Source organism: Anguilla rostrata, chromosome 3 (assembly GCF_018555375.3).
Source record: "Anguilla rostrata isolate EN2019 chromosome 3, ASM1855537v3, whole genome shotgun sequence".
Lineage (NCBI taxonomy): Eukaryota > Metazoa > Chordata > Actinopteri > Anguilliformes > Anguillidae > Anguilla > Anguilla rostrata.
The window spans coordinates 17,091,864-17,114,454 of NC_057935.1; the positions used below are offsets into that span (position 1 = coordinate 17,091,864).

General features: G+C 41.9%; 1 protein-coding gene and 2 long non-coding RNA genes across 4 annotated transcripts; 1 reads left to right on the forward strand and 2 right to left on the reverse strand.

Annotated features, from left to right (window-relative positions):
* Positions 1-923: 923 nt before the first annotated feature.
* Positions 924-6,156, reverse strand: LOC135250338 (uncharacterized). 2 transcript variants are annotated; one of them, XR_010328904.1, is made up of 4 exons: positions 5,697-6,156; positions 5,438-5,597; positions 2,348-2,770; positions 924-2,213 (listed from the first exon to the last, which is right to left on the reverse strand). It is a non-coding gene; the product is annotated as an uncharacterized LOC135250338 (long non-coding RNA). The 2 variants fall into 2 exon arrangements; XR_010328905.1 differs by having other exon boundaries at positions 925-2,213; positions 2,535-2,770.
* Positions 6,157-9,935: 3,779 nt separating this feature from the next.
* Positions 9,936-13,951, reverse strand: LOC135250339 (uncharacterized). Its single transcript, XR_010328906.1, has 3 exons — positions 13,879-13,951; positions 11,678-11,871; positions 9,936-11,019 (listed from the first exon to the last, which is right to left on the reverse strand). It is a non-coding gene; the product is annotated as an uncharacterized LOC135250339 (long non-coding RNA).
* A 30-nt stretch (positions 13,952-13,981) lies between these two features.
* Positions 13,982-22,405, forward strand: si:ch73-390b10.2 (Golgi pH regulator). The gene is made up of 14 exons (XM_064326537.1): positions 13,982-14,244; positions 14,505-14,564; positions 15,068-15,171; positions 15,416-15,522; positions 15,718-15,819; positions 16,596-16,716; positions 16,916-16,996; positions 18,664-18,773; positions 19,066-19,154; positions 19,476-19,568; positions 19,919-20,014; positions 20,156-20,245; positions 20,367-20,432; positions 20,806-22,405. The coding sequence occupies exons 1-14, from the start codon at positions 14,203-14,205 to the stop codon at positions 21,010-21,012; spliced, it is 1,368 nt and encodes a 455-aa protein (XP_064182607.1). The 5' UTR covers positions 13,982-14,202; the 3' UTR covers positions 21,013-22,405.
* Positions 22,406-22,591: the final 186 nt, after the last annotated feature.

A 22,591-nucleotide genomic window follows, 5' to 3' on the forward strand; every position in this document is an offset into this window, starting at 1 on the left:
TCTGTCCTTTCTCCGGTCCGCTGCAGTGTAAAAACAAGCCCAATCCAGCACCCATCCCCCCCAGCCAGGTGTGCTTCATCAAACCTCCTGGGGCAGAGACATGTTCAAACATAAACTCATCTTTTTAACAGCACAACAAAAGTTAACCAGTGCTGCCAGAGAAAGAATTCCTGGGGCATGAACATTTAGGTTAGAAATCAATCCCTCCTCACTTTCATGTTCTCTCTTTTTCCCCCTCCATCTCTTTCTGGATTTATCAATCAGAAATGTGAAAAAAATGTTAATGGCTTATTGTCAGCAAGGGGTGGCGGATCATTTTCATTTGGGGGTCTTCCACTTTATTAACCACCTCACTGCCCCCCACCCCCACCCCCCCTCCCCCCCCAAAACACACACACACACACACACTTTCTATGTTAGTGAAAGGGTCTGTGTTGAGAGCTGCCTGTTTCCTGGCAAATCTAACAGAACAAGGCAATGAAATGAAGAGGGATGGCGGTGTGGGGAGCACAGACACAGCACTGCTAGGCTTTCTGCTGCACTCCAGCTCCTTTGTGAGAAAGGCAAAAGAGAGACTGATGGTATCTGTCCTCCCAAAATGAAAGCAATGTATCGGACGCCACAGGGGTTATAGATGGCCTTGCATTGATTTGCAGTCTCTGGCACAAAGTCTCTCTCTCTCACACACTCTGTCACTTCCCCCATCTTTCCCCCTCTCGCTCTTCCTCTTCTCGCTCTCTCTTCTCCCCCTCACTTTCTTGCTCTCACTTCTCCCTCTCTGTTTCAGGATTCCTGTCACTTACATTGTCAATTCATGCAGCTTTTTTTTTTTTTGCTTGATTAATTTAGAGTTGAGCATTGGAAGTGTGCACAGCGTGGGCTTTGCCAAAGTGCGGGTGAAGCACTCAAAGTCCAAGCCATGAAAATTAAAGCCACAATCAGCCGCGCCCCAGAGGCTTTTCAGTAGCACCCACTCTGCAGCCTCAAATATTGAAAAATGAGGCAATGCTGAATACTGAATCAACTGAAATATTATACTTGCCTCTCAGATTTTTTTCTTCCTGTTCCTGATTACCTAATCACTTCAGTCTTCGCACGTTTGCAGTCTTTGATTTTTTTGCAGGGGAAAATCCCATTTTGATTAAAGTGTTCACAGCACGTACAGACAGCCTCCGGCAAGAGAAAAACAATGACAACATGAAAAGCTATTTGAATACTCATACAAAACCAAAAAATATTACAAAAATAAATTGAACCGAAAAAAAAGAAACTCTTAACTGATTAAAGTTATATAGGCATAAAGATTTCAATGTAACTCATTTTTTTCAGCTTGCGGATAAGATGGTATCATTTATGTTTAATGCAGGGCCAAGATAAATTACTATTTTATTATTGTATAAACTTCAAGTTCTGGTGTCTGAGAACCTGAGATCGTGTTCGAAGTTCATTGTTATTATTATTATTATTATTATTATTATTATTGTTAGAACAAGTTTTTTATTCAGGACCAGAATTTCCTTCTATGTACTTTCCATGATGGCAAGACTCAGGAAACAAGTAAACACAAGTAAAGAAAAATACTGTTAAAATGTAAAAATATAAGCATACATCGCAGGTTGTATTTTTTATATCACATAGGCCTATGTAGGCTACCACCTCCTGAAATACATTGCACTCATGTGCACAGGAATGTAAAGTGTGATTAAAATGTATCAGCAATTATTCAACACACAGGGATACACAGATGGGATTATCACTTGCACAGAAGATTTAATTAACAAATTGGATAACATAGTGACTCATTAAAATGATTTAATAAGTCATAAATTGATTGTCTTCTTAATGATCAGGAAATTCTCTTTGAGTTCCTCTCTCTGTCATATATTCCCAGCATATGTTGTGATCGTGGGATTGGTGGGACTGCATGACACATGACACCAATGTACAGGAAACACTGCAGTGCCCGTAACTGAAATCTGTGAAGCTGGATTACGTAAATGTTCTGGATGTCATGTTATGGGACTCGGTGCTCTAAAAACACAGGAACAGCAGCCCCGAAAACATCAAACGGAGCTAAACGGACCTCACCACAAACCGCGTCAGGCTGTTTTGTTTTGTGGCACGGATACGGGAAGGGGGATGTGTTGGGTGATGTCTGGTGGCAGAGGGATGAGGCTGTGCAAAGATGAGTTTGATCTCTCGTGACCTTAACTCTTCACATGCAGGGAAGGAGGATATGAGACAGAGAGAAACATAGAGAAAGAGAGAGGCCACATGTTAGTTTACACATTAAAAAATTAGAAGTAAAATAAAGTTGACTATGGTAACGACAAAGAAGGTGAAGCACCTCATTCAGACTCATCTCCAGCCAGAACTCTGGTGTCTTTGAGGAATGTGACAGGGACACAGGGACAGTCAGGAGACAGAGCCACGTCTCTCAGCTCTCCAAAGTTTTAGTTTTTGTCTGTTTGCTGTTGAGTCTGAATGCTGCACAGCACCCCAACCTTGAGAAGGGACTGGGGGTAAAGACAGACCTTCACATCTCCATAAAGGAGGATCTGTGTGAAAGCCTCATTTGCTTGTAGTGCAGATGTCTGCCCTCTGACCGGCAGTTCTGGAAAGAGGGGAGGTTGTGAATCCTAGGTTCCCTCAGCCTTTCATCTACTCTCTCTTCCTCATCCAGTCCGTCCGCTGCCCGCTATCCCAAACCACCCAGACAGGGCCACTGCTCCTCCTCACCTCAGCATAAGACGGAGAGATCCAATCTGATCTGAATGGATAGAAAACAAAGAAGATAAAAATGGAAACATCACCGCCAATATGGCCACATTTCGTTGGCTGGTCATTATCAGCTTGCTCGGCTGAATCAAAGGGATTACAAATGACCATACATTTCTGAAGCAAGAGTATAACTCAAGAGTTCAAGGATAAGCCTGTACTCCAAAAATGTTCTGCCTATTATCATTATTTCTTTATTTTACTTTTCATTTCAGTAGCACCATTTTTTCATTTTCAATGCATTTTGGCTTTATGCTGGCCTCACACAAAACTCAGAGAATTAAACACTTCCAAGCATTAGCCTTTATTGCTTTTTCAAACAATTTCCTAGATCTGACTACTATAGCAGCCCCAGTACCCAGGTGAATCAACACTGGGGATTTTGCTATGTGCAGGTTACGAGCAGTTGTATAATTCAACTGGCTTCTAAAAAAATGAGGACTTCCTGTTTGTCATTCTTGCTCTGAGGCTGGAAAATGTGTCAGCACAGCTGTTCTAGAGGCACCCTGGCCACCGGCATGAATGCTACTGGCTTCAGAATGCTTAGACATCTGTTTTTTGTGTGAAACATCTGGTTATGTCCATTTTAGATGCCGTGGCTTCAAGTCGTGGAGCTGTTAGGCTTGACTCCTAACCAGCTATTACGTCACATGTTGTATTTGCTTTGTTCACATTTGCTTTTATACCGTGCCACGCCTATTAACATAGTGAGAACTCCAACAATTCAACTGAAAATTACAAGCTTGAAGGTACCATAGCAGTCTCTGGATAGGTTTGCTAACCAACAATCTTATGGTCCCAAGTCCAGTCAAACTCCATGACCTTTGACCCCACATATGGAATTGTATAGCCATGTTGACATCTGGTTGTGTCTCTTTGATGTGTTCATTGATTGCTGCCTGAACTTTAACAGCTTATTAACTCAACTTCCGCAGTGATTGCTTTTTCAAACAATTTCCTAGATCTGACTACTATAGCAGCCCCAGTACCCAAGTGAATCAACACTGGGGATTTTGCTATGTGCAGGTTACGAGCAGTTGTATAATTCAACTGGCTTCTAAAAAAATGAGGACTTCCTGTTTGTCATTCTTGCTCTGAGGCTGGAAAATGTGTCAGCACAGCTGTTCTAGAGGCACCCTGGCCACCGGCATGAATGCTACTGGCTTCAGAATGCTTAGACATCTGTTTTTTGTGTGAAACATCTGGTTATGTCCATTTAAGATGCCGTGGCTTCAAGTCATGGAGCTGTTAGGCTTGACTCCTAACCAGCTATTACGTCACATGTTGTATTTGCTTTGTTCACATTTGCTTTTATACAGTGCCATGCCTATTAACATAGTGAGAACTCCAACAATTCAACTGAAAATTACAAGCTTGAAGGTGCCATAGCAGTCTCTGGATAGGTTTGCGAACCAACAATCTTATGGTCCCAAGTCCAGTCAAACTCCATGACCTTTGACCCCACATATGGAATTGTATAGCCATGTTGACATCTGGTTATGTCTCTTTGATGTGTTCATTGATTGCTGCCTGAACTTTTACAGCTTATTAACTCAACTTCCGCAGTGATTGCTTTTTCAAACAATTTCCTAGATCTGACTACTATAGCAGCCCCAGTACCCAAGTGAATCAACACTGGGGATTTTGCTATGTGCAGGTTACGAGCAGTTGTATAATTCAACTGGCTTCTAAAAAAATGAGGACTTCCTGTTTGTCATTCTTGCTCCGAGGCTGGAAAATGTGTCAGCACAGCTGTTCTAGAGGCACCCTGGCCCATGAATGCTACTGGCTTCAGAATGCTTAGACATCTGTTTTTTGTGTGAAACATCTGGTTATGTCCATTTAAGATGCCGTGGCTTCACCACCGAAGTCGTGGAGCTGTTAGGCTTGACTCCTAACCAGCTATTACATCACATGTTGTATTTGCTTTGTTCACATTTGCTTTTAGACCGTGCCATACCTATTAACATAGTGAGAACTCCAACAATTCAACTGAAAATTACAAGCTTGAAGGTGCCATAGCAGTCTCTGGATAGGTTTGCTAACCAACAATCTTATGGTCCCAAGTCCAGTCAAACTCCATGACCTTTGACTCCACATACGGAATTGTATAGCCATGTTGACATCTGGTTGTGTCTCTTTGATGTGTTCATTGATTGCTGCCTGAGCTTTAACAGCTTATTAACTCAACTTCCGCAGTGATTCATCTGGGGTGATCAGAGACCCTCCAAGGCAGTTCCTGAATCAGGCAACAGCGGGATGTCTGAGGGCTCCCCCCATCACAAGCTCAACAGGGGTCAAATGTACAGCCAAAACTGCTATTTCCTATCCACTCGTGGTTGCTTTACTCATCCCCTCTCACATCACCGAGCTCTGGGGATGGTGGGGGAGCACAAAACCTGTGTCCGACCCTGACCAGCCTACACTATGATTCCAAGAGCGTGCCTGTGAAATGTGTCCTGTTTTCTGAGTCAGTTTGCTTTGCTACTCCCCACCGTGGGAAGACCTCGTGTGTCACACCCCTGGTAGTTTCAACTACACTCTCGATTCATTTCCTGTGACAGACCATGAAACCCTCCTTTACGAGGCTTGCGTATCATTGTGCAAAATCCCAAAGGCATAGTCACCGTCAGAGAAGATAGTAATCTTTCCTCCCTACCCCTTTCTGGGCCAAAGTTTAAGCAACCAGCTCAGGGACCTGAGCTGAAATAGTTATCGGTGGATTCAAAGGGGACATCTTTGTGGAGAAGTACCCGGCCGGCGGTACTTTGTCTCAGTGTCCCTGCCATGTTACAGCATGTTATTGCTTCCCATAATCGCTGCAAAACAAATGAGAGGGTCATGAGGCATCAAGGAGGTCCATTGCTGAGGTCTTGACTCACAGCTGGTTTTATGCCAGTTTTACCTACAACCGTGACCTGATTTGAATTCCTTATTCATATCCGGTTTTTGGGCTCTTTCCCCCGAACCCTCTTCTCAGTGACGGTAAAGGGAGCTAGCTGAGCTGCTTTTTTCCTGGACCGTGTCTTTATTCCATCTAAAATTAAAAACAGGCACTGCCTGGCTCCAGTCTTTTTAAAGTCACCATTAAGGTGTGCTTGGCTGAATTTGAAAATATTTGATCTGGTTTGATTTAATTGCACATACCGTTAAACTGGTCAAGTATGTCTCAACCTCGTAGCCATCATTTAATTTCAAATCCAATGTTCTGGAATACAGAGCCAAAACAAAAATTGTGTCACTGTCCAAATACTTACAAACTGCACTGTATATACATGCTGTTTTAACTCACAAATGGAATTATGTCGATATTGGTGCTTGAATATGACTCATTGCATCTTTGCTTCAAGCTTTTCTTCCCTTTTACATCACGCTCCGTGATACTTATAACACTTTACCCTGAGGCTTTCAGCAAAAGCAGCATGCTTCTCTTACTTCCATCATAGTAATGCCACCCTCAGTGTCAGCAGATAAGGGGGGACTGCATGCCTGAGAAAGATGAAGCGTTTTACTTTGAAGATGGTTTTCATAAAGTTCCTGTTAGCATCAGTTTCTGCCGATTTATTAGAACACTGTTCCTCAGGGAGGTGCAGGAATTCAATTTTTCCTGATGTTGGTAGGACTTGCTTTGTGTGTTGTTTTGACTCTAATCATGCGTCACGTGTGTGTAGTATTGTTGAAGTGTACCCTACAAACAAGATCCACTGTTTATGCTTCAGTGTGTAAGAGATGTTAACTTTACTGGCACGCAACAAACAAAGCATGTGACTTCACCAATCCACATAACGTCAAGGAGTTAGAAAGGGACATGTACAACCCAAGGGATTTCATTTTCTCAGTTTTTCATTAGTTCCATATTGTTTCATATTTTCTTTAAACATTATTCTGATGTGGATCTTTAGATATATATTTTTTAAGACATAGAAGATCCTTGTTTGACCTATTAAAGATTCAGCCAGTTTTTCTCCTGAGAAAGAAACAATACAGTGCTACTGAGTGAATTTTCCCTCTGAGCCACCAGCCTGGACAGTGCATAACTATTTGTTCATTTCATAAATAGAGAGGGAATGGACTTCACTGCATTCTGAAATAAAAATAATAAAAAAATAATAATCCCAAATGCTCTGGAGTATTCAATTCACATTATTAAATTTGCTTTATCTGCCTTCATTGCATTATCAGTATGATATATTGCCTTCTAAGACGAAAGCTTATCAAATGCAATATTCAGAGTTTCAGATGGAAGAAATTGCAGTTATCTCCTTGAATCAAATTAGTATTTTCTTAAAAAGAAATATGCATTTCTTGCACTCAAAGGTGAGGAAGTGCATTTTCCGCTGTAGATATTGGACCCAGGTCCTGATGTTCACGCTGTCGAGTGGTGGAAGGGGAATAGTGAAAGATTTTGCAATCAGAAGAGTGGTAAAGTGAAGCCATTCCTTTTCTCCCTTCCCCGAAGGCCAGCTGGAGTAATCGAGCGGGTGAGTGTGCGAAGGAGCAATTTAGTCAAGGAGCGAGCAGGACAGGTTGATGATCGGGAAGCTCGGGAGCTGATGGGAGCCCAGGGCAACAAGCGGGGAGAGAAGCAGAGGTGGGAGGCGGCGTCATGGTAACGTTAATGTCTGATGATGTCGTCGGCCTGGCTTTACCAGGCTGCAGAGGTACTTGCTAATTTTGGGTCTTGCTTTAAAATCAAACTTACAGTAGATAGTAGCAATTTACATCTTGAAGGGCATCAAATAGTAAAATTAATAAATAATGATTTTTATCATTATTTATATTTAATATTTGTTAAATTATCTTTTAACATACATTCCAGGTTGGAGCATACAACTGACGAAGGTTTGAAAAAAAAAGGATGAAGCGTCAATAAGTACATGACTCCAGGGGAAGTAAGTAGTTGAATACAGAAAGCCCAGCCCAGGTAAATGCCATTTACGGTGAGGGCTTGATTTATAAATGTTCTGGGAAACTGATACTTCCCCCTTAGCTTTGTTTCTAGACTGAGCCGCCCTTGGAGCCTTTTAAGGAGTATCGGCAAGGACGGACGTGGCACGACAAATGAACTGCGCGCTGGAAACAGCTCTCAGCACGGATCCATTAAAGCTCTCAAGTCACTTGGTCACCCATTTACTCTCCAGAGTGAATGAAAGATAAAACAGTTAGAGAGAGAGAGGATAATGAGACCTAAACTTAGTCCTCTGTTGTGTGTCTTATGCAATTTCCTAGGGTAATTATTCAATCACAGAGTACAGAGTACACATTTTTTCTTCTGATTTCTTCCATATAACAGAGTTGAATCTACGTGCATCTGTGTGTGCCTGTGTTTATTCGTGTGTATGTGTGCATCCGTATGTTGTTGTGTGTGCGTGGGTGGGTGTATGTGGGCGTTTGTGCATGGGTGCGTATGCGCATGTGCACACGTGTGTGTGTGTGTGTGTATGCTCGCACGTGCATGTGTGTATGCGTGTGATCTTTGTATAATTCATTACCACAAGCTAAATTAAGGGCAGGACTTCCTCAGTCACTAAGGGGCATTGTTGAACCAACTATTCTAGGCTTTATTTATTTTAGTTTTAGCCCTTAAAATCCACTGTCTGTTCAGGCTGCATTCCCCTGTCTACCTTTGCACTATTTGATGAAGTGTCCTGTCTTTATTGACCTGTGAGGTATCGAACTGATTTGTTGACACTTTGAACTGGATTCAATCAATATTTGTTAATATTATTTATTTTAAAGGTACATTTTTTTTCTTTACAATTAAGGACAATTAAGTGAGATGTTTTTTATTGTTACTTATCTTTACTTATCTATGATAGTGATTTACCATTACTTATCTGTGCTATTGTTTTAGTTTTTTTTTTTTTTTGGAAAACAATACATCTTGTAAGCAAATCTTGAGGAATCCAGGCCTGTATTTCAAGAAAGAGGCAAACTAAACAGAGTATGTTTTGTGATTACGATGACTATGCTATCATTCTGGTTGGGCAGTGGTCCAATCAGCAAAATATTAGCCATAAATTTAAATCAAATTACACTGTAATGACTGCGATGCCTGGAGTTGCTGTAGCTTGGTTTAAAAGACTACTAAATCTACCCTACCTATTTAGACAAGATGTCAATACCTGTAACCTTCGATGAAAGATTATCCTTCAAACAAGGTGCACAAAACAATAGGCTACTTCACATTGTTAAACGTAAACCATTATACAGTCTGACTCCATGGTATATATTTATTTCGGCAGAAGAGCCAATGCTGTATAATTGTAATCCCCTTGCTGTCTTTAATGGAATGTATCAAATTAAATGACTTTGTATTCAGGTAAATATTTTTCACCCAGTCAACAGAAGTTATTGGATACTGATCTTGGATCTTCGATTAAGTAAGGAGAGGGAAGGAGAGAGGCATGGAGGAGCAAGTAAAGAGGGAGAGGTAGGGAGAAATGAGAGAGATGTTAAAACATGTTAAAATTAGAACTAGTGGTAAAATTTATTTGTCTACAGTAACTTGGGTAAGAGATGGCAAAAGAGAGTGGAGCACCTCATGCAGACTCCTCTCCAGCCAGAACTTTGGTCTCTTTGAGGAATGTGACAGGGACACAGGGACAGTCAGTAGACAGACACCTCTCTCAGATCTCCAGCTCTCCCAGGTTGCATTTATGAGAGAATATCAATGTCCAGGATATTTCAGGTTAGCTAGTATTTTTTTTTTGTCTATAAAATTGAAAGAAAATAAATGAATTTTTTTTTGATCCTATGTGCCTGCTTCAATCCTATGTGCCTGCTCGACCACTCCGCTCTGCGGCAGCAGGGCGCCTTGTAGCCCCTCCCACCCGATACGCGTTACATGTTGCCCCATCCCAGCACTTTTTGGTAATTTGTATTTGTCCTAATACTGTAGCTTATTCTTCTGCCTAGTTGGCTTTGCAGAGGTTAGGTCTGAATAGTGTTCACTGTGTGAACTAAACTGTGTTCTTGGCTAGAAATAGCTGTACAAAATAAGTATTGTATCTTACTGAACCTGTGTATAGTAGTTGTCTATGACCATGAAATGCACTTTTTGTACGTCGCTTTGGATAAAAGCGTCTGCCAAATAAATGTAATGTAAATGTAATGTAAATGTAACGTAAATGTAATGTAAATGTAATGTCTTTAAAAAGATATGAGATAATTAAGAGTGTCTTGACACCTTTGAACACTTCAGACAGACACTAGGAACTCAATGCCAGAAATTAAGCCAAAATCTAGACACATTTATGGAATAGCTGGAAGGCTTGTGAAATGTAGGCTGCTGCACTTTCTTTGATGTGTGCGCTTATTTGAGTTATTCCCTGACAGTTTTTGACAGGTACTGGTTTCACCAGTTAGAAATGCCCTGAAAGCAAGCATGGGCCTGTCTTCAGAGTGCCGCACTGTTCCAGGTGAGTCAAGCAATACAAAAGAAGATAATAAGCATGACTTGATGCATATAACTTTGGGTTACTTTTTTAAACATTTGGTGCAAAATGAACTATTTAAAATGCAGCCTTTAAAATGTTTCCCTTGTTTTGTCATGGATTTCCCCCTAGGTTATGATAACTACACAGGAAGAAGTATCTTCTGGGAATACTACCTGAGAAGGACTTGCTCACAGCTACCATTCTCTTTTGCTGTATACTTCTCCAATACCATGCCAATATTATTCTGTGAAAATATGCCATAGTATAAATTCTAAACTGGCTAAAATATAATTATCTGCTAATTATTAATGTTTGCAATGCAATATCAAAATCCATTTTATAATGGAGTTTTAATGTAATTGATACTCTGTCCTATTAATTATTTTCCTGAACATCTATGATTAGCAAAATCATTAAAGGAAAGAGATATCTTTGGAGGTACTGAGGCCCAGGGGTAAGGAAAGTATTCAAATAATAATAATAATAATAATAATAATAATAATACCTGAAGCATGTAACACAAATGAGCAAGTATCTGCATTGGTCCAGTCCATTGGACTTTCATGAAGAGGAGATAAAAAAAAGCAGGGTTACTTTTGTAACATGACATTCGTGTTTTTAATGCTCCACCTCCAGCTAGGGTTAGGTTAAATCAAAGCTTTTCTGGGGGGTGAGGCTGATTAGCTGCTATCCCTGTAAGGATCAACCAGCAATCCAACAGCTGCTTTTATTCAAGGCCGAGTCAGGTGTCATCACGAGTAGTCTCGCTCCCCCTTTTTCGGTGTCCGTTCTCAGATTACACCTGAGGGAGAGACATTTATCATTTTGATCGTTTTCAAAACATTTTTTTTTCCCTTGTTCAAAATTCTTGAGCCGGTTTTTGTAACATGCGGGCTGCTGTGCATGGAACAGGTGTGATGTGAATGTCCTGAAATAGGGTTGGCCGAAATGCACACAAATCACCCCAGACACGTCGGGGATGTCGGGATCTTTTGCTCCCCTGCAGCCCAAATCGAGTCCACCTCATGGGCAATCAATAAAAAATTAATGGCTTTCCATCCTCGAACCAATTAAAGGCAACCACCTTAAATAATCCATGAAACATTTATGCATGATATATAGGCTTAACCTTTCCTACTTCATCACCATAAATTATTCAAAGTACATATTTTCTTTTAAATATAGCAGATAATGTCTATTTAAAATATGTGTCAATGCCAAAAGGCAATGAGACAACTCATAAACAATGATTTATGGTTTAGCAGAATATGCACATTTTCCCTTGCAATTAAGATCATTTCCTTTTTTCAGGGTGTGCAGCCAGTGAAAAATACGGTAAGAAATGAATGCATGGTTTCTGAGAACACAGGATACGGCACCAGATGTTAACTGTCCAGGTACGGTATAGCCTGTCTGCGTAATGGTAGGTTCTCATTTGGGTGTTCCCACGGTGTTCTCACCTTCTACTGCTGAGGGGGAGGTGGATTGGGGGGGGGGGGGCAGCCATATTGAATTTTCCCGCCACGGTCCAGCAGATCGCCAGGCCGTTCCACACAAACGCTGCTACCACTCGCCCTCACGAGCACCTCTCACGTGGGTGGGGATTTGCAGTGGCAGGACATGCCCGTGAGAAGGTTGACGCTCCTCTCGCTCTCTGTCATGACCACTCACATAAACAACGGGGGAGATGGGAGGGGACAGAATAAGGTCTTTTTAATGAGATGTTCCAGCGACAATTTGTCATCAACCAGTGGGACCCCTCTTCTTTTTTTCTATTTTTTTTCCTCCTTGAGCTGACGGTTGGCTGTGCTTTTGCAAAAACAGTGGGGGCTGATGCAAAGAAGAGACCCACGGGACCGGCCCGGCAGTTTATCATCCTGAGGGCAATGCTGGGTTCCAGGAAAGACCAGAGAGCTGTCATGGATGCTAATTCACGTTGGCTGCAATGTCTGGTTTTTCCCAGCCAGCCCACAGAGCGCTTCTTAGACCAAGCTTGTTTTCCCTTCCCTTCCCTGGTGACAGCTGAGAGCATAGCAAATCATGCACACACCAAACTTCAAAAACAAAATTGGGATGGCAGGTAAGCCAACCTGCCATGTTACGGTTTGGTGGGGCGGCATGCCCGATACCGATACAGCACAGAGCGTTTGACACTTTTCGGGATTTCCTATAGAAATAAAGGCCTGCAGCTAGGCACTACTGGAGTCCTTTTACGACAACACCACACACAGCGATCAAAATGCTCAAAGTAGTGAATCTGCGAAAAAGCCCTTTCTATGTGCCTTTAACAAGAAGAAAAGACTTCAGCGGGCCAAGCACCATCAACACTGGACCGAAAAGTTTGGGAAAAGGTAGATGCAAATCTTTTTGAACCAGCAGATCATAGCTGCCGTTACACAGACAACCAGGGTAACTGGTTTCCCTCTAGTACTGAACCCTGCACATTGCAATCTTATGCTTCTTTGCAATTACTCAAGGGAATAAACATCTTGCAAAAATATGTTTACTTGGCTCCACACATCTAAGTCTAACGCCTTGCTCTTTACCATAGCCTATTTCTTGCAGCTTTAGTGTCAATTTTACTTAAACTACAGACTACCTTCTGGTTTTCAAAAAAAGGTATATAACATTTCACTCAATTTAACTACCCCTCCACCTCCCTCCCAACCTCATTTGCAAAATGTTTGGATAGATTTCCAATAATTTGTTTAAATGTAATTAAAGTCAAAGGAGGCTATTTTGAGTTTGTCTAAGATAATTCTTAACTAAAACTCATCATTGTGTGTTATTGTTGGTTAAAAAAAATAAACAAAAAAAATAAATGAATAAAATAAAAAAGCTTACACTTGGGTTTGCTATGCACATAGCCTATATGAACTGAATTCTTCACACTGTCATGTGACAGAAACTCCACATTCTCTTCAGATGGTAAAATGAAAAAAAGAAACACAGGGCCAAATTACATGACATAATTTAGGAAACATTGGGTTGCATTGCTTTGGAATAAAGCTTGTTTAATTTGTGGGAGCTAAGATTACCAATATGGTTCGTTGTAATTTGGCCTCATTCCAGTATCAATACTTTCAACGACAGGCCTAGATTTTGCAAGTTTTAATTAATGACTTATAGACAGTGCAGTGTAGAAAACGTGTTTTTGTTGAGATCTATATTACATGACGCATATTAAATCTGAAATTTCCCTTCAAACGACAGCCAAGATTAGGCAGACTAGCACACTTACACTATGTGGCTGTGTTGCCCCCTGCAGTTACTTGCCGCAAAAGCACTGAATAAACGGTCAGTAGGCGTTTAGCCACACTACCGCTCACTAATTTGTAACCGCTATCATGCCATGTTAGCCAAGTCAATGTTAAGTGCATGGAGTCATGCCCCTGTGAAAGAGAAAATAATTCATCACGTCAGCTACGCTACCAATTTAAAAGGGTCGACTGCAAATAAGTATCTAGACCCTGTACTTCATTTCTGAAATAACTAAATTACAACAATGTTAGCTCAATGGGAACCTAACCAAAGTTAGACTCTAGCAACGGCTTTGATGCCAACTAGCTATTAAATAAAATTGAAAAATGCCTTTGTCAACTTGCTTATAAGTTTATACTAGTTTATTTTAGCTTATACAGATCCAGGTTGTTAAACTCACCGCGTATCACACTCCAACAAACTAAAATACTCGCTGAACCACAGAGAGTTAACTTGTTGTGATGTCATTTTCATGCGACGGAAATATGTTTTTGTTAATGGCTACTGCTCAAAATGATGACGTATATCACATTCGTTCAACTTGACAGTAGCTGGAGTATGTATACAATGTGTGAAATTAGTTTTCCTCCTTTTCACTGTTTATCAATTTAGGGAATGCTAACTAGGTTGTTTCAAAATAGAACCCCGACCTTTTTTATGTTTATTTGTCAATAAAGCTATAAAACTCCTCGTGTATCAACGACGACGGTTTTTAGCTGCCAACATGTCATTTCTCGTGGATTCAATTATCATGTTCACCTCTCAGGTACGTTAATATTAGCTGACGTCAACTGCTGTTTTGCAAGCCAGCTTGCGTGCAGTGTCTTTATTTTATTATTATTATTATTATTATTATTATTATTATTATTATTATTATTATTAGCTTGTGAGTCTATAGTTGTCACACCGCGTGTGGTGTTATCTGAGGTGTCTTCGCTCATAAATTAAGCTAGCTAACGTTAAGTTAAATAGCTAGCTAAATGTATTATTGTGTTTTAGTTTGTGTACTTCAATGTGTTACTTCAGGTGCTGTTCTTCGGCTTTGGGTGGCTGTTCTTCATGAGACAATTATTCAAAGATTACGAGGTAATTCGCATTGTATTGTAAGTTTACTAACTGGAAAACGTCGACATGGTTTAAAGCTTCAGAGGTGTATGATTATAACGGCAATGTCGTTTTAAAGCACCATTACTAATCAACAGTGTACGTTTACATCTAAGGTCATTGTTGGAGCTTGTCTTTTTGACACTTGTCGTGTTGTCTGGTTAAGGAGACACACACCACATTAAATCAGATTTAAAAGAATTGATTTACTTTTTGATTATACTTTATACATAAATAAAATGTGATTAGAATCTAGCACCTTCTGATACATTTGATATGAAATATGTTGGAACAATCTGTCCCGTTACAGCTCTATTTTTGTTACACACAGTTGTGAATGGTAGGAAAGGAGTATATTGAAAGCTGACAGTGAGGGACTTAGCTGTGAAACCCGGGTTTGTTGTACAAGTGGAGTCAATTTCCCCGAAGGAACTGGGACCGGTGCTGCTAATTGTGTGACACAACAATTCTCTATTTCTTCACAGGTCCGTCAATATGTTGTGCAAGTTGTCTTCTCTGTCACCTTTGCGTTTTCCTGTACAATGTTTGAGCTCATTATCTTTGAGATACTGGGTGCCTTAAGCAGCACGTAAGTATGTTTGGACATAGTTTTATATGCCTTAGTGCAGACAGAGCTTCTGTTGTGTTATGTGTTCATTATTAAGCCACATGGGCTGCAGTTCTGGAGAAAATCTTGTTAACCGTGTTTCCCATGGCATGATAGGTGGCCCACAGTGCATCAGCTGTGGCCATTTTGATTCTTTCCAAAGAGATACACTATAAGATCACACTTCTTTGGTGTTCTCATGGTGTTTGTTGTTTTGTGTTTCTAGCTCCAGGTATTTTCACTGGAAACTCAACCTGTATGTCATCCTGCTGGTTCTCATCTTTGTGGTGCCTTTCTACATCGGTTACTTTGTGGTTAGCAACATACGACTGCGTAAGTGTTCCTTACCTATTTCATACTGCAAATTTAGGTGCATATAGCCTATATGATAGATGTGTGTATGTGTGTGTGTGTAAACATGGAGAGAGCTGAGATTCAGAACAGCTCACAGTTTAAGTTGTATTTTTTAAAACAAAATGGAGCAATCTTGTGTTTTTGACAAAGATCCTCTGTTGTATATGCCGTCAGTGCAGAGACAGAAGCTTCTCTTTGCCTGTGTGGTGTGGTTCACCTTCATGTATTTCTTCTGGAAGTTGGGTGACCCCTTTCCCATCCTCAGTCCCAAACACGGTAGGTACCATGAGCATTTAGCCTTTATGTTAAAGCACTGAGACTGAAGTAATTGCAGGTTGCTGGGGACTGCTGGGTGGCTCACCCACTTAAGGCACTGTTTCAGTGAGTGGATGGTCTTCCACGGTCAGGAATCAAGTCTGGACCATGCCAGTGCTGACTTTGGTTGGCTGGCAGCCCTGCATAGGGATTCAGAACTGGTGTCGACCAGGGAGGGAGAGTTTTCAGTCAGCCAGGATGCCAGTATCTCATCATTCACTAAGGACCCCACGCTGGCCGAATAGGTGCCTGCAGTCAAACTGTCAAGCTGTACCTGAAGTGTCTTCCTCTAACTCATGTTCAAGTGATTCCCTTCCAAAATGTGATCAGAAGCACAGCTGAATCGGTTGTTTGATACTTCAGAGATGAGAATATGCTTGTCTGTGTGCCCCGAAATCGACAGAGGAAGTTGCAGTAATGAGCGTTGTTGAAAAAATATGTTGGGGAGAAAAGGGGGGGGGGGTATATATAAATATTAAATATTTAAAAACATGAGTCGAATGTTACGGGCAGTAGAGCATGCCACAATGGGTGTGGATGCCTATTGTTTTGACTTGTCAGGTGTATCGTTAGGACTGTCAGAGGGATTAGAATTTTTCTGATTTGACTGTTCTATCTAGTGTCGTCTTCCTGGCCGCAGTTCTATAGTCTCTACTGCTAAAGTGAATGTACAGCCATGCATCATGTTCCCTCTCCCTTTGTGCTGTGTAAAGTCGGTTCCCACCTCCTCTCCTCAGGGATCCTGTCCATTGAACAGCTGATTAGTCGAGTCGGGGTGATCGGAGTCACACTCATGGCCCTGTTGTCTGGCTTTGGTGCAGTCAACTGTCCTTACACCTACATGTCTTACTTTCTGAGGTGAGCCTTTACCCATAATCCTCTTTCCCCTGCACCTCAAAGTCTTTCTTACTGAGCCACATCTTTATTCCCCAGCACTGCTTTGTTCACTTACACATCTGCTAACATGTCCATTCCAAATAAGGGGCTCTAATCACATTTATCTATGCAGTTTGAAAGCTGGGATGTCAAGCAAGATAATGGCTTTGTGTTTCCACAGGAATGTGACAGACAGTGATATCCTGGCCTTGGAACGGAGACTGCTGCAGACAATGGACATGATCGTCAGCAAGAAGAAGAGGTGGGAGAAGAAAAGGGGGGCAGTGGCAATGCACAGTTAGAAACAGTGGTTTGTGTCATTTCTTCCACAGGAGAATTCTGCGGGGGATGTTTTGGTCAATACTTTGTGCTCTTCAGTGCAAGTAAGCCAAAAGTAACCCTGAAAATAGACCGTAGACACGTGTGTTTGTGCGCTTGTAGTGTGATCAATGGCAAAGGGTAAACTTACTCATTCTTGCTACACTGAGGAATCCTATGTCATTTGATACAATTGTGTTAAGTGGCTTTGTAACACCAGCAGTCAGATATCTGATGGAAGCATGAGACAGGACTGTAGAGAAGAGAGCGATTCTCTATGAATACAGTTGAGAAAAATATGCACAGTCATTTCTGCTGGTCACATTGGTGCATTAGTTCAGGTGAGTGTTTTTGAGTTCCTGTGGAAGATACGATGCAGGTAGTTAGAAGACTGATGGTAAACAAACATCCTTAATAGTGTAGACAGCACGACATAAATAAGTCAGATAGCCTCAAAGAAATATTTGGAAGGCCCCCATTGCGAGCGTCTCTTTCAAGGAGAGACGTGCGTGGGTTTTGTAGGTCACTGCAGAATATGAGCAAGCACTAGACAGGATGCTCACGTGTGACATTTAGCGTCTTATGCTGTAAGATGCATTTCCTGTGGTTTAAATGGTGGGCAGTTGGCAGCAATCATATCTCAGCCTTACTTTCGCTTTTTCAGCATTCTTCTGCATGCAGAAGCTGTTGTTTGAATGCAGTGTTTTTACTTACTACTTTGTTGTATGCACCACATTATGTTGCAGTTTATGTTGTTCCCCCCTCTCTATCTCACTCTCACACACATTTACACCCCACCTCTCTCAAATTCAAATTCAAAATGCTTTATTGGCATGAAATACATTTTTACTTATTGCCAAAGCGTACACACACAAACAGGAATAGGAATACAAACAACCGTGAAATACAAACAACATTGTGGTAACGACAACATTGCAATTAACAGTGTGGTAATGGCCACAGCGAGTAGGCTATATAATAACAATAACAATAATAATAATAATAATAATAATAATGTAGAAAAAAGAAAATGGAAAAAATTAATAATTAAAATAAATATATATTCGTGGTGGTCAACCAGTGTCCCTCAGAATATGGCAGGCCAAGATGTACTTTGCTGCTAGTGGAGCTGTTGGCCTTTCTCCTAGCAGGATTTGCATTTTTGTCTCATTTGTTTGGGAAAGGAAGTCCTTTATAATTAGAGAAAATTTGTTGAAATAATGTGTCCTAATTTCTGAATTCCTAATTTCTCTCTCTCTCTCTCTGTCTCACACATTTACACCCCCATCTCTCTCTCTCTCTCTCTCTCTCTCTCTCTCTCTCTCTCTCTCTCTCCCTCCCTCCCTCCTCCCTCACACTCTCTCTGTCACTGCCCCTAGGACATGCTCTGCACTTTCAAAAATTCACACTTTCATTTTTATATTATGCTTGATCTCTTAATTGAAGCTCCTAAATAATTGCTCCCTTTTTGATGGGTTTTGAGGGGATATGACCCTGTCTGTTGTTTGTTAAACTGAGTGAACCCTTTGAGCCCCGACAGTTTGTGCGGGCCCCTGAGGGCCCATTTGGCGCTGCTCCACAGTCCTGTTGTGTTTGCTCCCTGGCCTGCAGGATCGCCATGACCCGAAGGCAGATGTACCAGCGCGGGGAGGACCAGAACAAGCAGACGGGATTCTGGGGGATGATTAAAAGCGTCACATCCTCTCCTCCGGGGAGTGAGAGTATCCATTTATGAACCTCCCGGAGCGATCCCTGAAACATTTATATTGATTGGTATAGCAGATCGCTTAGCCTAGCGTATCCAGAACTTACCCAACGTGATTTACAGCACATCAAATAAGATTATCGAAACACCATGATGGCTGCAGACATTGGCTGCGGCACCATCAATGCAATGTCATCGGGAAAAACAATGCTGTAATTCTGTTGCATGTACAGTAAGTGACATGCTCAAGGGGAAACATTAATACAACTGTTTGTTGTTGAGAAACTTCCTTTACTGCACATGTGCAGATCTGTCTCTGATCCAACAGGAAGTGGATGCCTTGGAGGAGCTTAGCCGACAGCTCTTCCTGGAGACAGTGGACCTGCAGGCCACTAAGGTAGTGATCAGCCCTGACCCCCGTTAGGCCCAAAAATTAATGATGCCCTCTCCCATCCTGTCTCCTTGAAATGTTACCTTTTCCAAAGAGCCTTTCCTGTAAGCTGAATGATTCATTTAAAGTCTTGGGTCTTAAAACATTCGGTGATATAATTTTAGTGATCAAAAGGAAGCTTCTCATTGCATATAGTGATTATGGGGAGGCTGAAAGTCCTTCAGAATCCTTTGCCATGTGATTTCAGGGGTGTGATTGGTAGTGTCTGCCAATACAGGCAGCATTCCCTGAAGCCATTTCTCTTTCTTCTGTCTCTTCTTGCCCCAGGAAAGGATAGAGTACTCCAAAACATTTCAGGGAAAATACTTCAACTTCTTGGGATACTTCTTCTCTATCTACTGTGTCTGGAAAATATTTATGGTAAGAGTCATGCCTATTCTAACCTCATTGTGTTGACTTGTATTTTTCCAATGGCTGATGCATAAAATAGATTATGCAGGTGAAAGAATGTTATTTTTAATAATCAGAAGACACATTTGTTTTGAAAGCGCGGTGGTGGTGTTTGTCATGTCTTATCTTAGTGCTGGTGTCATCTGCGTCTGAATCTGTTGCCTTCTCATATCGAGAGCATTGCAGATATGGAAGATTCTTCCTCAGATATGTGTTGGCAGATACATAAGTGTTTGAAAGCGGTGAATAGCAGTGACGTCAGCAGTGAAGAATCTGTTTTTGTCACAGCGTGTAACGCCCTGCACTGTGTGTCCTTCCAGGCCACCATCAACATCGTCTTCGACCGTGTAGGCAAGACAGACCCGGTGACGCGCGGGATCGAGATAACGGTCAACTACCTGGGCATCCAGTTTGATGTGAGTTGAGTGAAGAGGGGGATGTGGTGGGCCACACACAGTGAATCTGAACCCAGTTGTTCCTTCAGTCTTTTAGCTTGCTCCTGGCTGTTCTGAGGCACCATCTGAAATCGCCACACTGTTTTCACCCCATTTCCCCAGGTCAAATTTTGGTCCCAGCACATATCCTTCATTCTGGTTGGCATCATCATCGTCACGTCCATCAGAGGTCTACTGATCACGCTTACCAAGGTGAGCGATTTCCCTTCTGTTATTTTATGAGATATTAGCTTGTTTTTTAAGGTGTCAGGCAGCCTTGTTTAGCATTGTGCAGTGTGTCTATTTCAATGACCTGTCCCTCTCTCCCCAACAGTTCTTCTATGCCATTTCCAGCAACAAGTCCTCCAATGTCATAGTACTGGTCCTGGCTCAGATCATGGTGAGCTCACTGTTGATGGCCATGTCTCTCTCTCTCTCTCCCTCTTTCTCATTACGTTACATTTACTTGGCAGGTGCTTTTGTCCAAAGCGACGTACAGTAAGTTCTTCCCTTAGAGCATGTGTGTCTGATATTCTTTCTCATAGGTGCTACCTGGGAGAGCTGGAGATCTGAGATGTGTCTCTGTCTCTTGCCTGTCCCTGTGTCCCTGTCATATTTCTCAAAGAGACCAAAGTTCTGGTTGTAGTCTGAACAGGATGCTCCGGCATCTTTTTTTCCCTGTGTCAACTTACCATAGTCAAATTAATTTCACTACTTATTCTTTTATTATTTTTAACATGTGTAATGTCACTCTGTTTCTCGGCTTCTCTCAGGGCATGTACTTTGTCTCCTCTGTGCTGCTCATGCGTATGAGCATGCCCCTTGAGTACCGCACCATTGTAACTGAGGTCCTGGGGGAGCTGCAGTTCAACTTCTACCACCGCTGGTTCGACGTCATCTTCCTGGTCAGCGCCCTGTCCAGCATCCTCTTCCTGTACCTGGCGCACAAGCAGGCTCCCGAGAAGCACATGAACTTGTGACCTCATCACGGGACCGGCCTTCTGTTATATTCGTTTTTTTAACATTTCGGGAGCAGTTTATTTGTGATGTTCATTGAAGACTGTGCCACAGCTCACAGCTCCTGAATCAGGAGATGTGTGTGTGTGTGTGTGTGTGTGTGTATGTGCGTGTGTCTGTGCACATGTATGCGGGTGTGTGTGTGTGCGCGTCTGTACGCATGTGTTCGTGTGTGTGTGTGTGTGTGTGCATTTGTGCATGTGTGTGTGGCACATAAGGTTTACTTTGCTTACCATATGACAAGTTGAATGTGGAAGTCACTTTTTAAGTTGAATTGAATGATTGACACGCGTTGAAATGCGAACTGAGATCGCTTTTGGCCTTGAGCCATACCTGACTGCCCGATGTCGCCAGGGGCACCGTAGGACTCTTCTTTACCAGCATGTTCCCACTGCACAGTCGACGGTATTTTGGTACTTGGTGCAGTACTTGACGTGTCTCCCCTGAATGGCCGTCTGTTCATCGCGTGCATTTCTCTGTTCGCCCCGTCTGGATTGTAACGGGCCTTCCACGCAGCAGGTATTCTCACAGCATAATAGCGCCCACATCTGGGAAGGCTGCAGACATTCCACTGGAGGCCTTGCTGCCCTGAGTGACAAAACTGTGCGGCCTGTCTTTGTTTTAGCTACAGGTATGCAGGATGTCTGAAAAGTCGGGTATATCTTTGTTGTTTGCGTTTGTGTATGATACAGTGTTCCAAGTTTGAAAGCCCTCTACCAACTGAGCATTGACTGGGTCCCTGTTTATTGGGATAGTGACATTAAAATTCTTCAGCTATCTATTTTGGCTGAAGACAAGAGAACCTTCTCCTAAGAATTGTAAGCTACTTTATTCAAATTTTCAGCAACATGAAAAACGAGTTAACAATATATTTGCTTTTGACAGCTGGCATGTAGGACGACCTGGATTATTAATCTGTCGCCATAGAAAAGCTTGTCTGTTCATTATTCAACAGATCGTAGCGCTTCAGGCAGTTGGGGGAACACGGCGTGAGTAGTCTCGTTTCATTAAAATCTTTATTGCAGTGAACCAAAGGGTCTGAGCCTCATAACGCTTTGCATGGTTATGACTGGCTGACGCCCTTTCACTCAGTTTCAAGAAACAAACCTGCCGCACAATAAATACATTCATCCCATGCTGTGGTCTGTTGGTACTGGGACATAGTTTAATTATTGTCAGTTATTGCTTGGAAAGGAGCGCAGACGGTGATATCAGTTGAAGAACAGCTGCTGATCTGATCCAGCGATAGGCATTCACTTGCCGTGGGGCTCTGCACAGATATGAACTGCATGTCAAGCTTGGACACTCATTCTTGTACAGATTCGAGAGGGCAGATGAATAAATGAAAAACGTTTTTGATGAAAATAAGGCTTTTGTTTTCTGTCTTCTGAATAATATTACACATTAGGATATTTCTTGAGGGCTAAAAACCCGTTCAGCTGTAATTGGAGGAAGCTGAATCCTTCCCTACCTCCCTCGGGAATGAATGACAGTAACAACAGATTACCACTAGAGGGCAAAACCGCTGAGAAACAGCCATTG

Bases quoted from the DNA above. Each gene is read 5' to 3' on its own strand.
- si:ch73-390b10.2 (XM_064326537.1), top strand. From the start codon at position 14,203: ATGTCATTTCTCGTGGATTCAATTATCATGTTCACCTCTCAG. The intron at 14,245-14,504 runs GTACGTTAATAT...GTGTTACTTCAG, and splicing joins TTATCATGTTCACCTCTCAG to GTGCTGTTCTTCGGCTTTGG. The intron at 15,820-16,595 runs GTAGGTACCATG...TCCTCTCCTCAG, and splicing joins CATCCTCAGTCCCAAACACG to GGATCCTGTCCATTGAACAG.